The following is a 12,826-nucleotide window of genomic DNA, read 5'->3' on the forward strand; positions in this document are numbered from 1 at the left end:
ACATTTATGAACCCAGTCAAAGTGGATGCTTATGTTACTTTATTTAGGCTCGTATCATAGAAAGAGACCCATGCAATCTTTAGCTCTTTACTTATATTAAAGTACTAAGCCCTCCCAGTTCATGGCATATTTCTGGTTTTATGCTACTGAAATTATCAGCTGTAAGCTTCCTTGTAAATTGCTTTCTAGCCCCAGAAATCCTTATACTGGCATGGCTATGATATCAAACCTATCTTCACTTTCCTAAAAGATATTCATCAGATGAGGTATTATCAAGTGATTATTAGTGACACTCAGAAGTAACAACCAAGCTTTCATAAAAAGCTTTGCTCCTAATGCTTGAATGACTCATATTTGCCACTGGAACAATACAAAGTCATTAAAGAAGGTTGCCCTTTAAAAATATTACTTGGAACCAGAGCAAACCATTTAAGTATTTCACATGTCATAAAGGCTCTTTCTAAAGTTGAAGCTGTTACAAAATAAACAGCATTAAGCAAGAGGCTGTGCTCTCTCTTCACTGAAGCCCAGGAGTGAAAAACCAGGAGTGAAAATATTTTTATCTGTTGGAAGTGGGAAGAATAATATTATTTTATACATAATGATGTATACAGAGAGCATTGTAACACAAAGGCATGCGTATCAAGATACTAAACTAAAGGGTTATATCTCCATAGGAGTAGTTTCTGCAAATTTTACATTCACCCAATCCTTACTGTGCTTATAATCCAGCAGGAGTTTGCCTTAATGACCTATACATTGTCTTCATTGAAGGGCATTTATTGGCTGCTCACATGACTAAGTGAAGATGCAGTTTCACAATATATTGCCATCAGAATTGAAGCCAGCTCATGAAGTTCCCAGCTACCACTCCCACTCCCTCCTGGTCACCACTGCCCGCACATCACTGTGGGCCACCCCTGAGCCATTCCCTTATGACTAGTTGTAGGGTGACATGAGGACACGGGTCACCAAACTGATCTGGGTTTAAAATAACCCCACCGAAAATACAAGGGATTATTTTTAACTTGGAACATTTCAAAGATACGGTTTATGGTGTGATGCCATGAGCAGTTTTAGTGACACAGCTGGTGCGGTGGCAAGCCGAGAGAATGGGATGGAAGAGGGAGGGGAGAGGCCGGAAATCCTCAAGCCAGCATTGCTGCCATGCACAGTGGAACAATGCCATGTGGCAAAGTTTGCAAAATCTGGTCCTCTCTGCAATTTCCTTTGGCATTCTTACTTGGGTGTTATTATTACTGAAGTCTGGGGTACTTACGCCATGATGCCCGAGAGATGAAACATTTCGGCTGTTATGTATGACAAGTAACTGTACAGGAAGACAAAGAGTGGCTCAATCACTCGGATTTTATGGGTGAAACGGGTGGTAAAGGCTGCTACAAATCCCAAAAGGATTCCAATCAATACTCCACCGATCCCCACTATAAAGAAGTTAGCAATCCCAGCGAATATGTCAATAACCTTAATTGTGCGCATCTGGCAGAAAGACTTGAACAAATTGTACAGGACCTATGAGAGAAAGAAAGGACATTATGTTTCTGAACTGTTCTTCATTTCCCTTCATGTCATTATGTTCCTTCTGAACTTTGAATTTCTGTCTACTCTGAGCTCACTTTTTGAAATATACTGTTGTTTACCTCTAACATATTTCTTGTAATCCGTAAGTATCAGGGAGATATACAAAGAAGGGTAAATATCATTATTCTCATTTTTGCAAATGGGACAGATTTCTTAACTCATGCCATTCTGCAGACCAGGACCATAGTTCGATCTAATCTTTCTCTAAATTCATTTATTTGCAGAGCTTCTAATTTCTCCACAAACAGACACTTCAGATTTTCCCAGAATAAAAGAAATAAAAAAGAGGAGTAAAAAATAAAGCTTCATAATCAGTGAAAAATCACATTATTTTCAAATCTGTTTGATCTACATAAGACACCAAGAGCTGCAGTACTGAATTAGACCATAGATCCACCTGCTATAGGATGGGGGAGGAGAGAGGATGGACAGTGATCACCCCAAGGAGAACAAGAAACATGGCATCCATGGAGTGCTTTGTCTCTGACTTATTAACCATTAGGAATCAAATGGTTTAAAGACTTTTCAAACTTTAGATTCTTTCCAGAGATCTGGATTTAATTCCCATTAAAAGACACATTACATGCGTTTGCCCAGTTTAATTTTCAAACTGTTTATAACCATCCTCCAAAACAAAATGAGACAATGGGATTATCATATTTTCTTAGCCAGGGAGCCTTTTTGTTTTATACAGAAAGTAGAACAATGTAAATTCCACATTTTTCTAATATCCAGTGTTTTAGTTACTACGAAACAGACAACAATGGAATCAGCTACTCTTACAGAAACCTTGAAGGGTCTCCCCATTTGCAGACTTATTTGGGAGATTAAGCATTGCCTGAGGCTGCATGTATGCTCCCAGCCATGCAACACTATGATAGCTACATGGTCCCCTTGTACAGATCTAAGCTTGGTCACGGGCATCTACTCCTATCACGGTGGGTTCACAGACTAAGCCACGTTGGTCATAATAAAAACCTGACTAGTCATCTTGGACAGCTTGCAGGAGTTAAACCTCTGCTTTCATTCTGGACTTCTTACTAAACCAAAGAGGTTTCTCTATCAGAAATGCTACTTGAGAGAACAATGTTTTATCAGTATTTGCATTGTGCCAACAATGTAGGTGCTTGAATAGCAACTGGGAGGGATATGTCATGTTTGCAGTATTGTTCTCTCTCACATGACAGAAAGTAGGTTGTACAGCTCTTCTTGGCCAAAAGTTGATAGGTCTTACAGGGATAAAAGTTCTCACTATAGATTAATGCAAACGTATGGCCTATTATGGGTCCTTTGGGCTAAGCAAAAGGAAAGAATTGAGAAAGAAAAAAATATATTCCAGAGCAAGAATGAAAAAAGAAGGTTAAATCAAACCTAGCATGGCTACCACTACATGGTGGTCATTACAAAGTGACAAACAGGACAAGAACAGGAGCATGAACTATTCATTCGATAAGAATGATGCCCTCAGGATAACTCCATCTGGGATAAGTGTCCTTTTACACCTGGACAAACCTTTTATCCTGCTGCTCTGAGGCAGACTTCCATTCTTTTTACCCTGTTTCTTGTTACTGTGTCCAGTGCAGGGCAGAAAAGTAACATCATAGGCTACACTGATTCTCAACCTGTTTTGACTTCTTTTTTTAATTTTCCTTATGGATTTCCATGAAGAGAAGTACATGAGAATTAAAGTGTGCCTTTGTCAGTCATTTTGCAAAGTCCTCTCAGTCCACAGACTCCATGAATCACAGACTGAAGAAAAAATACTGTTGATCAGTGCTGTTTCCAAGGAAAGGAGTTTCCCTGAGTCACTTGCTGAAACTTGTGACAACCCAGCGTTGTGTTATTCTTCAAGGCACCTACATAATTTGACCTGGCAGAATAATCCTTGGTATGTATTAGGGAATATGATTATTTTACTTAATTGGAGTTTTAAATAGACTTTTTTATATTTTAAAAAGTAACTACATAAATATATAAGTCAAGTCTCCAAACTAATGCCACTGAGAGCTGCTTGTAAAGCAGCATATAATTTTGATCTACTCAAGCAATAGCCTTTCCATAACATCACCCCATCCTCATAGCAAAGTATTCATCTTGCAAACAGAATGGAGCTTCTTGTTTCCACATACAGATATCCCCATAAATCTCAAGTCTGTTGCTGTATGTTATTTAAAAGAAGAAAAGCAATGTTCTCCTTTGTACTCTGGATCAAAACCAGGGCGCTGTGGTAGAAGCAGCAGTGAGGAGTACGTAATGTCATGAACATGATTTTGATCTCATTCCTATTGTTCTTTATTTACACTGCTGTAAATGAGATCAAAATCAGGTTCACTTCCCTTTTACTCTGCAGCAGTTCAGTTTTACAGCTCTCTCTAAGCTTTCAGGTGAGTTAAACAACATCAATTCAGGTCACATTTTGTAATGCATTTGGTATGAGAACAAGGGACTTTTTCAAGTTCAAGATTTACATTTGCTCAACATCCTTCAACTGAACTCACTGAAGGTTATGCCAAGGAATATCAGTCATCAATCACTTTTTAATCTTGTCTCAGAGTATCTCTGCTCTTCCTAGACACTAATTGCTTATTTTCATCAGTTCTCAGCTATTAGTTTTTAATTCTGAAATTACTTAAAAGCACTCTAAAATAATGTTTTCAGTAGAGGCGCAATACAGGGCACTGCTTTAATGTTTTTTAACATGGGAATAATATTATTGTAATGACATTGGCTCCTTCTTTGTGATTTTAAGCCCAGAATTGGAAATTGAACTGCTAACACTCAACTTCAACTGTGATTTTGCCATTTAATATCACTGTTCTAGTTATCACCAACCCAGTCTTTCAATAAGGGACCAATTCTGAACAAGAAGCCAACTGGCAAACATTGGAAAGGAATCATCCAAATGCACGAGCATATTCTTAAAACTATCAGGCATGAAAGACCAGCTGAGAAATGCAGCAGAGCTGAGATTCCTGAGAAAGCCCACCTCCCTTTTTATCTAAAAGGAAGGTGTAATAGCATGTTTTCTGAAAAGGGAAAGCATAGTGACACTGCTATCCAAATAAAAGCTTTTATGAGGAGCAGCCAGGCAGTGCAAGTGGGATAGGAGGAAGAAGAGCTTAAAGTATTTAACAAGCATGTTCATTAAAGCCATGCTGTTCTGCACTGCCCATCTGTGTAGCCCTGGGTTTTTTTGGATGCTGCACTCCAGGAATTAGGCAACTTCTGCAGATAGCCAGTCTGCCTTCAGCTCCCCTTATGCTTTGTCCCTACTACCCACCAGAGGCACCTGACAGGGTAGGTGGGGACTCAAGGGCACCAGCAGACAAAAGCTGGAAGGGGCTGAGCTGTGCCTGCTAGCTGGTTTTATCAGCTATCCCAGTAACACAACAAGGGCAGAGGAAGAGGCAGTATTTACAAAACATCATCTCCTTTGAGTAGATAGCTGCATAACCCTGGCAGCACCACAGCAAGGACTGGTCCAGTAGCACTGCTACAGGTAGGGAAGGTGAGGTCCTTTAAGGGCACCCTACAGGGGATGGCTTTGGTCATGTTTTAAGTAGAATCACACAATTGCAGGTGTGCAAAATCATAACAAGGAACCATTAGCAGACCAACGCTTAGCATGTGGAAACCACTTGATCTTCTGCCAAGTGCTACCTTTAAGCGATAGTTGGGAAGTAAGACTGAACCTACTCTAAATTCCTTTCACTCTCTCATAAATATATGTATGGCCAGTGCATATGCTGGGCTGGCCCTGCAGACTCCTCAGATTATCTCCCGCTGTGTTAGGGCATATGGGCAGGCATGCCACGAGAAAGAACTACCTCCAAAGAAGGTAATAATGATGCCTACAGGAAAGCCATGCATCACAGTTATTAAATTGCCATGCCAGCACCTATAAAAATGCTGGTTACAATTAATCTGCCATTGGGCAATGGCACGCATGAATACTTCTGTCATCAGGATGCAGTGTTTTCCTAGCAAACCTTGCTGCTGCTCCAGTGGAAAGGAACATGATTGATTTTGTGCTTGGAAAAAGTGATTTTCATTGGAAAAATCCACCCCCAAAAAAAGCTTTACATTAACATAAAACCAGCCCTTTCCCCCCTAGAAATACCTGTATGAAAAGAATTCCATGGCATGAGTAGCCATTAAGGGCGAATAAAGACAGACACAGTCATGGCTGAACTGCTAAGCCATTTGAAACTCTGTATTTACACGCAGTTATTTTCAGGACTGATTTAAGTACCAGTTCAGTAATGGCAGACAGTTTCAGCTGTAAACTAATGAGAAAAGCTAAGCTTTAAGGCAAGCCCATAAGAGTGGATGCAATTCAGCTGGCTGGATATCAATAGAATCAGGTAAAGCATGAAGTGTAAGTGAATAAAAACTCATACTCCCATGGACACGTAAGAAATCAATATCAAGGCTCAGATTAAATGATGAGATATACATGTGTTAAGCAGGTGAGGCAAAGTCCTCTAAAATGGGAAAACCAAAGGACAATTGTGCATAGAATGGGATAGGAATAAGAAACCAGTGACAGAGACACAGAAGGCAAGGACCCAATTTATGAATCTTTCTTATCCTTCTGGCATACGAAAAACTGGACCTCCATGGCTCACAAAACAGAAAGCATGCCAGGACACAGTTGACACGGGCAGGATTTCAATTAAGGTACGGATAGATGGGAGTAATGTCCCAGACATGGTGTCATCAGGTACAAACAAGGGGCATTGGGGGTGTTAATGGAATTTGCAGACTGCTGTTCTCAGGTCTGCACCACAAACCCAGTTCAGCTAGTTAATGATTAGAAATTACTGCCTTCAGACGGCTGTCCTGTCTCATCTGTAGCCTGGGAGTAAGATAGCAGTTGTCTCGGTTTATTTCCAACTGGACAGGCACATGCAAAAGGCCAGCATCAACTGGGTCCTCTGCTGTGGTATCTCCATGGTTGGTCCATTCTCCCTGTGAACATGCTGGGACACCTCACACTGGTGCTTTTCCCTCTCCTGTTCAACAACATTTCTGAGGATGAAGAAACCCTCCAGTTTGAGATTACAAAAGTAACAGAATTCAAAGTTACAGAAACTAAAGAGATCAGGTAGTAAAATCCTAGAGCTATGCTCTCATTGCACATTACTCTGGTGTCATAAGACTACCGTAGTTTCTGAATCTAAAGTTTAGAGAATTACATAAATAAATTAACACACACTGACTTTCATCTACTAGCAAACTAATAACCAAAGAGATATGAGTGGCATGCAAACAATCATTTACCATTTTTATCACTATTCCTTTATCAAGTAACTTACCACAGTTATAGCATCGTTCAGCAGCGACTCTCCAAACACCAGGATGTAAAGCTGCTCATTGACATGAATGTTTTCAAAAACAGCTAACACTGCCACAGGATCCACAGCTGAAATGAGGCTGCCAAAGAGCAAATTCTGCAGCAGTGTGATATCAGTCAAACCAAATGCACTGATCTGGCAAATTCCATAAAGTGAAATTCCAATGCCGATGGCATTCCAGAGCGTGCCCACCACAGCATACCAGAATATGGTACCAAAGTTCTCAAAGAAAAGACGAGTTGGCATAAAATATCCAGCGTCGAGCACAATGGGTGGCAAAAGATACAAGAAAAAAACATCACTGTTCATTACAGGTGGGGACTTCTCCTCTGCTCCAAAAATAATCCCACCAAGAAGCAATCCAACCAGAATGAGAAGACAGCTTTCAGGTACTATTGAGGGCAACTTGTGATAGAGATGAAAGCCTTCAAGGGAAATTCAAACACAAGAAAGTGAAATGGTTATTTGTACAGACTCCAACAGATTATTCTGGATTCTCTTATCTTACTTTCTATAGTAAACAAACAGCAACCACAGGGCAATTTCATTTTCATTGCAAAGACTGAACTGGACCACCACAACAGGTCAAGGTAAATCTGTCAACTAGGGGAGTTAATTCAGTTATTTTGATGGCGAGTCAATTTAACAGTGAGACGTCCCAGTTAACAGCCAGGCTGGCTGGAGTAACTGTGTGCAAGGGTTCTGTCTGCGAAAGCATGAGATTTTTGTAATGTGGAATCCTCCTGAAACACAATCCAAACACTTTTCTAGGGCAAATTACATCCACATAGAGAGAAAAACAAAAATCACACTAACCACCCCTTCCCTTCCTCCAGGCACAATTTCACAAAGGAGTTTAAAGAATACACAAATTTCATTTTTAGATTTTTTTAGTGTCTCAAAGCTAGGGAGGGGAAGTAGCACATGTGACCTGCACCCAGTCACTTCCCCAGTGACCATGAGGAAGCATTTACAGACACAATTATTCTTTCCATTTTAGTTGAGCCTCCAAAGTAATTTCACACGAACGAGCATGTTTTCCATAAAGTGACAATAAGTTGCAGCCTGTATTATTATGCTTCTTGTTCTTGTATTATATGTATTGTGGTAGTGACAGGAATCTCCCATAAAAATCTGTGCAAAGTACTGAAAGAATTAATAAAAAAGGGTTCTGAATAAGAACTTAATGGTTGAATGTTTCATAGCCTACTAAAACTCTCCAAGCCATGCAGTTTTGATTTAAAGATTGCCATTACTTTTAGAAGTTGACTGTTTTAAGGATGACTTTGGTAATGAATGAGAAAGATTTTGAAGGAACTTTACTCTGGCCAGTCTAATGAAACAATCAACCTTATGCACTAAGGTCACATTCCAGGTCCTGGTGATGCCAATCTTTTCCAGGCTCCTCCTTATCTATATTTGGCCCACGTAATTATATAGAAAACTATCCACACCCACAAGATCCCACAATTCCTTCCTAACTAAAAAGCATTTAAATTATTTTAAATGAGAGCTGCACGGAAACACTGGGTGTGGTAATAACGGGCGTCTATTTCAGTAAATATATTTCAGTAAAAATCACACCTGTAGTCGAAACAGTTAAACCAGCACAAGCTTGATACAGTTCACATTCAGTTTCCCAGTTGCAGGCTTTTGTACCTCATAACACCAATTTTGTTAATTCTCCATTCATTATAGATTTTTTTCCAGGTAAAACAAAGCCTGAACTTATAATTAGGAAAAACAAATAGCTAAGAAGGACCAAGGGGAAAGCTGGTTTAATCTACAGATTTTTTACTTACATATTCTATAACTGTTAAAGCTATTTTTAAAAGTAAGTAGCGCAAGCTGCATTTTTTTCTTTCTGGATGAATACAGACCTCTTTAATATTTAGAAACACAGCCTATGTGGTTAGTTAGGTCTGCCAAATTCAGTCATTCTTCAAAACCGGAATCATCAATATCCTATATTGGCAGAACAGGTGGAAACACAAGAATTTGTGGTTGGAGACTTGACTTTTCACCTTTCAGTGACTTCCACATAAACATTTTATGGTTTGTCTCAGTTTCAGCTGTGGCAGGATGCCAAAATTTCCAATACAGCAACTGAAGTTTCCCCTAAGGAAGTAGGATTTGCTAAAAGTTTTTACAAGTATCTTAAATTGGAGGAGGAAAAAAATGACCCTGTTCTTGCTCCTGACTATGCAATGACCCAGCTTTTAATTAAAACAAAAACATCTCAACCAGTTGTAATGCAATGGCAATTAAATGTCTATTGTGAACATAAAATAAAAATATTTTTATTTTCTTCTTTACAAGACAACTTTAGAAAATTCATACCTTTCAGAGCTTTTGTGACTCCATCTCACCCTTTAAGGTAATGGAAAAGCTGCTGCTAAGTTAAATGTGCTTTTTATCCATGTAAACAGCATCGAAACCCCTGGAAGACTGCCTGCCCCCATGAAAGGCATTCAAAGGTGATCAGGGACAGGCCATGGTTCCCCATTTAAAGGCGGACAGCTAGGATTTAGGATCCAGTGCACACCAAGTCAGAGGCAGGTGCTGTGGAGGATAAGGAACACCTCCCCTGCTCTGAAGGATCCACACCCATGTGGTCAGGAGCATCCTGGGAGCAGATCCCCTGCAGTCCACAAGTACTCAGACTTTCATGCTGAACCCAGGATCACAGCTACTTTCTCCTGCTCTGACCCTGTTCTTGGGCTCCTGACTATGCAGCGACTCAACTTCAATGGCATAGATGTTTACCCGCAGGCCATTGGGCATTAGAACACTTGCCTAAAGTGCAAGTTCAGTATTCTTCAAGCTAAAAGTCCTTAGAGTTCTGGTTTCCTACTTCTTGGGTGAAATCCAGTGCACTCTGATGCTGAAAATGCCACTGAGACACGTACTTTTGATTATACATGAGTTTTCCAAGGGCCCTCTGAGCAGCTTAAACTTCTTTTTCAGCAGAGAAGTGTTAGAAGGAGATCAGCTCAGTTCCCAGAAGAAACACTTCTAATTGTGCATTATGATTAAACAGAGAAGTAATGGGCATCTGAATCAGATAGGCAACATTTTGTAGGTTTAGTAGCAAAAGAATTAAGCAGAACCAGGAGGTAAGCAGACTAGTCTCACTGCCTAGAGACTGCAGCATACTTTGGGTGCACTGGGTTCTGCCTAATATACTCGTGGAGTCCATCAGCATGTAAGTAACATACCTCCTATATGGTATCACCGCACAAGATAGTAAATAAGTAGAGGTAGCCAAAAAATAATAATTCTATTCAAGGCAATTTCTTAGGTTTCAATATGTGCCCTGGTCCTATGCTAAAATAAAAAGCACCATGTTTCTAATGTCTTTGTGAAAATGTACCTAGTCAAAATGTTCAACTTCTGCTTGACAACTTCACATTTTCCCTTCTCATGCTGCCTTTCTTGCTCCCTCTAAATCTAGCCTACAATGATATTATCATAGCCAGGATCTGAGAAACCCTTCAAGTAAATACTCTATAAAAATCAGCAAATGCTGGAATATTTCAGCTCCAGTGAAACTGCACTTCTGTGAAAACACAGTTGTTCAAAAAGACTCATCGGGTGATAAGCAGGTGCTACAATTTTCTTGGGGATCTGATCACTGTGAGAGCTGTTATTAAATGTGACCCTACCTTCTGAGCTTCTTGCAGCTGAAAAGACCTTAGGGCTCCATTTGTAAAGGTTTGCTGCTCGGCAGTGCCAAGCATAAGCATTCAGCGCCTAGCCCCAGAAAGGAATTTGCGATGCCAGATTAAGCACCGACAACGTTTCCTGGGCAGTACATGAGTCTCGAGGTGGATTTCACGCTGCCTGGCATGGCAGAGGCGAGATGCCTGCGCTGTTCAGCCGGAATTGGTGGGGAGAGGAATGGACCCCAGAGCCTCCTCTCTCACAGGGCTGCTCTGGGGGCTACAGGCAGTGGGATGGGCTTGAAAACCCCTCTCCATCCCTTTGAACTGAGATATATGGCCCACCCTCAGTAACACAGCAGGACAAGACATTTCTGTATCTCAGTGGCTAGAGAACTCTGCCCATCTGGGCCACCTTCAATATTAAAAGAAGGCACAAGCGAGTGAAAACGCTGTGGGAATGCGACTTAGGAGCAATGGAACCGTGTCTCGGGAAGGTTTACCTGATGCACTTGCTGGATAAGGACGCACAGACGGAGAAGCTCCAGGAGCAAGAACTGGATGTTCCTAATTCCAGTCCCGGAGCCAGGGCGCCTATAGATAGGTGTGGTGAAGCTGAGCACTGCCACACCTAGGGCCTCTCCTGGCTCCAGACCTCATTGTTTAGCGCCTGCACACTTGTAAGAGCAGAGGTGATGCCCTAGATTAGCCACACTAGCTTTCGCTTGGTATAACTGCAGGGATTTAAAAGTTACATCCATTTTTTTCCTCATCTATGCTGTTAGCTTGTTTGCTGTACTGCAGTCAGCTTGGAAAATTAAAGTAGTCATCACCATTTTTTACTTTATATATGCCTATGCACTAGCAAAATATAACGATAGTCAGAATGTACATCCTACAGAGATTATGTATGTGTATGTGTGTGTGTTTACATGTTTCAAATGGCTTCCCTGTAATCTTTAATAAAACAGAAACTTTTTCACAAGTCTTAGCTTATTCAAGAGTTCTTGCTCTGTCTAAACTTAGAAGGCAGAGCAATTTTACAATATGCAACTGGCTAAGATCTTTACCAAACTCCGTATTTTCTGGCTATCCCAGTTCATTATGTACTTGAGGGTATATTATTTGAACTGTCTCGATTCTGCAAACACCTAAACACATACTCAAGACTAAGTATGCATCTTTAATGCATTAAGATACATGTATCAAGATATGCACATCCCTACTGGCTGCAACATGAAATATTTCTGCAAAAAGTAATGAAGCCAGAGGAAGCTGCTTGGGTAGAGGATCAGGCCTCCAACTACAATGCTAGCTGGGGCAGGACGTGAGCACAAACTTTTGCTTTTGCAGAATCCTAATTATCTGATCACTAACCAGAATGTGACACAGTGACATTTAAGTGTCACAAGCAGAAGTCAGAGTTTTATAAAAATGTTTTATCAGAATGAGCATGATTATAGTTGTTTGGTTTTTTTTCATAGCACTGCAAAATCAGAGTTCTCAATCAAACAACTGGAGTATGAGTAAATTTTTTTGTTGTTGTTGTTGTTCCCACGGCTTTATTCCTTACAGTAAAATTATCTTCTAGGTAAAAAGATACAAAGTTCATAATTTATGGAGATTTACTGATTTTTAAATACCTCTCTGGTACGCCATAGCCTGACATTCTTTAGATTATTAAATGGTACTCATTTTTCTGTTTGGAACATAGAAACCTAATTAAAAACATTATATATGCATATATATATAAATAAGATGCACAAAACACAGTGAAACTATGCAATACAAATATTTTCCACATGAGGGAAGAGGTGGCCTTTCTTACTCATTCAGTGCTGTCTTTTTTGGCTTTCTCGGGACATAAGTGAATGGTGGGAAAGTACAATGAGAAGGCTAACTCTCCCCTCATAAATATTTACTTTCCATCGATCCCCTCGCTGTTCTGTTCCGAAACTGTCATTATACCCGGCGTTATTTTAAGAAAGAGAAGGTTGTGCTCAAATGACAGCAGGGCAACCTAGGAAAAGTCAGTGCCGCACTGCGTGAACTCTGGGTTTTACGGTCCTCATAGCCCGGGGTTCACGCGTGTCTGCAAAGGCCTGGAGGTAACCTCATTTCTCCTCCGCACCTTTCCTAACCGAGAAAACCCCACCTTTTGCCAAGCCAAATCACGCCCGGGCATCTCGCCCCGCCAAGGAGCATCAG

The 12,826-nt window shown here is 40.5% G+C and overlaps 1 protein-coding gene across 1 annotated transcript in view; it reads right to left on the bottom strand.

The window, feature by feature from the left end:
• SLC9A2 (solute carrier family 9, subfamily A (NHE2, cation proton antiporter 2), member 2) overlaps positions 1-10,702 on the bottom strand; it is a 28,100-nt gene extending 17,398 nt beyond the window's left edge. Inside the window, exons 1-4 of the mRNA XM_010192535.1 lie at positions 10,622-10,702; positions 9,650-9,752; positions 6,918-7,381; positions 1,280-1,530 (exon numbers count right to left, since the gene is read on the bottom strand). Coding sequence (XP_010190837.1) covers positions 1,280-1,530; positions 6,918-7,381; positions 9,650-9,752; positions 10,622-10,702 — 899 coding nt within the window. The remainder of the gene's footprint in view (positions 1-1,279; positions 1,531-6,917; positions 7,382-9,649; positions 9,753-10,621) is intronic.
• Between the last annotated feature and the right edge of the window lie 2,124 nt (positions 10,703-12,826).

The sequence above is a fragment of the Mesitornis unicolor genome, unplaced genomic scaffold (assembly GCF_000695765.1).
Source record: "Mesitornis unicolor isolate BGI_N332 unplaced genomic scaffold, ASM69576v1 scaffold32519, whole genome shotgun sequence".
In the NCBI taxonomy this organism is placed as follows: domain Eukaryota; kingdom Metazoa; phylum Chordata; class Aves; order Mesitornithiformes; family Mesitornithidae; genus Mesitornis; species Mesitornis unicolor.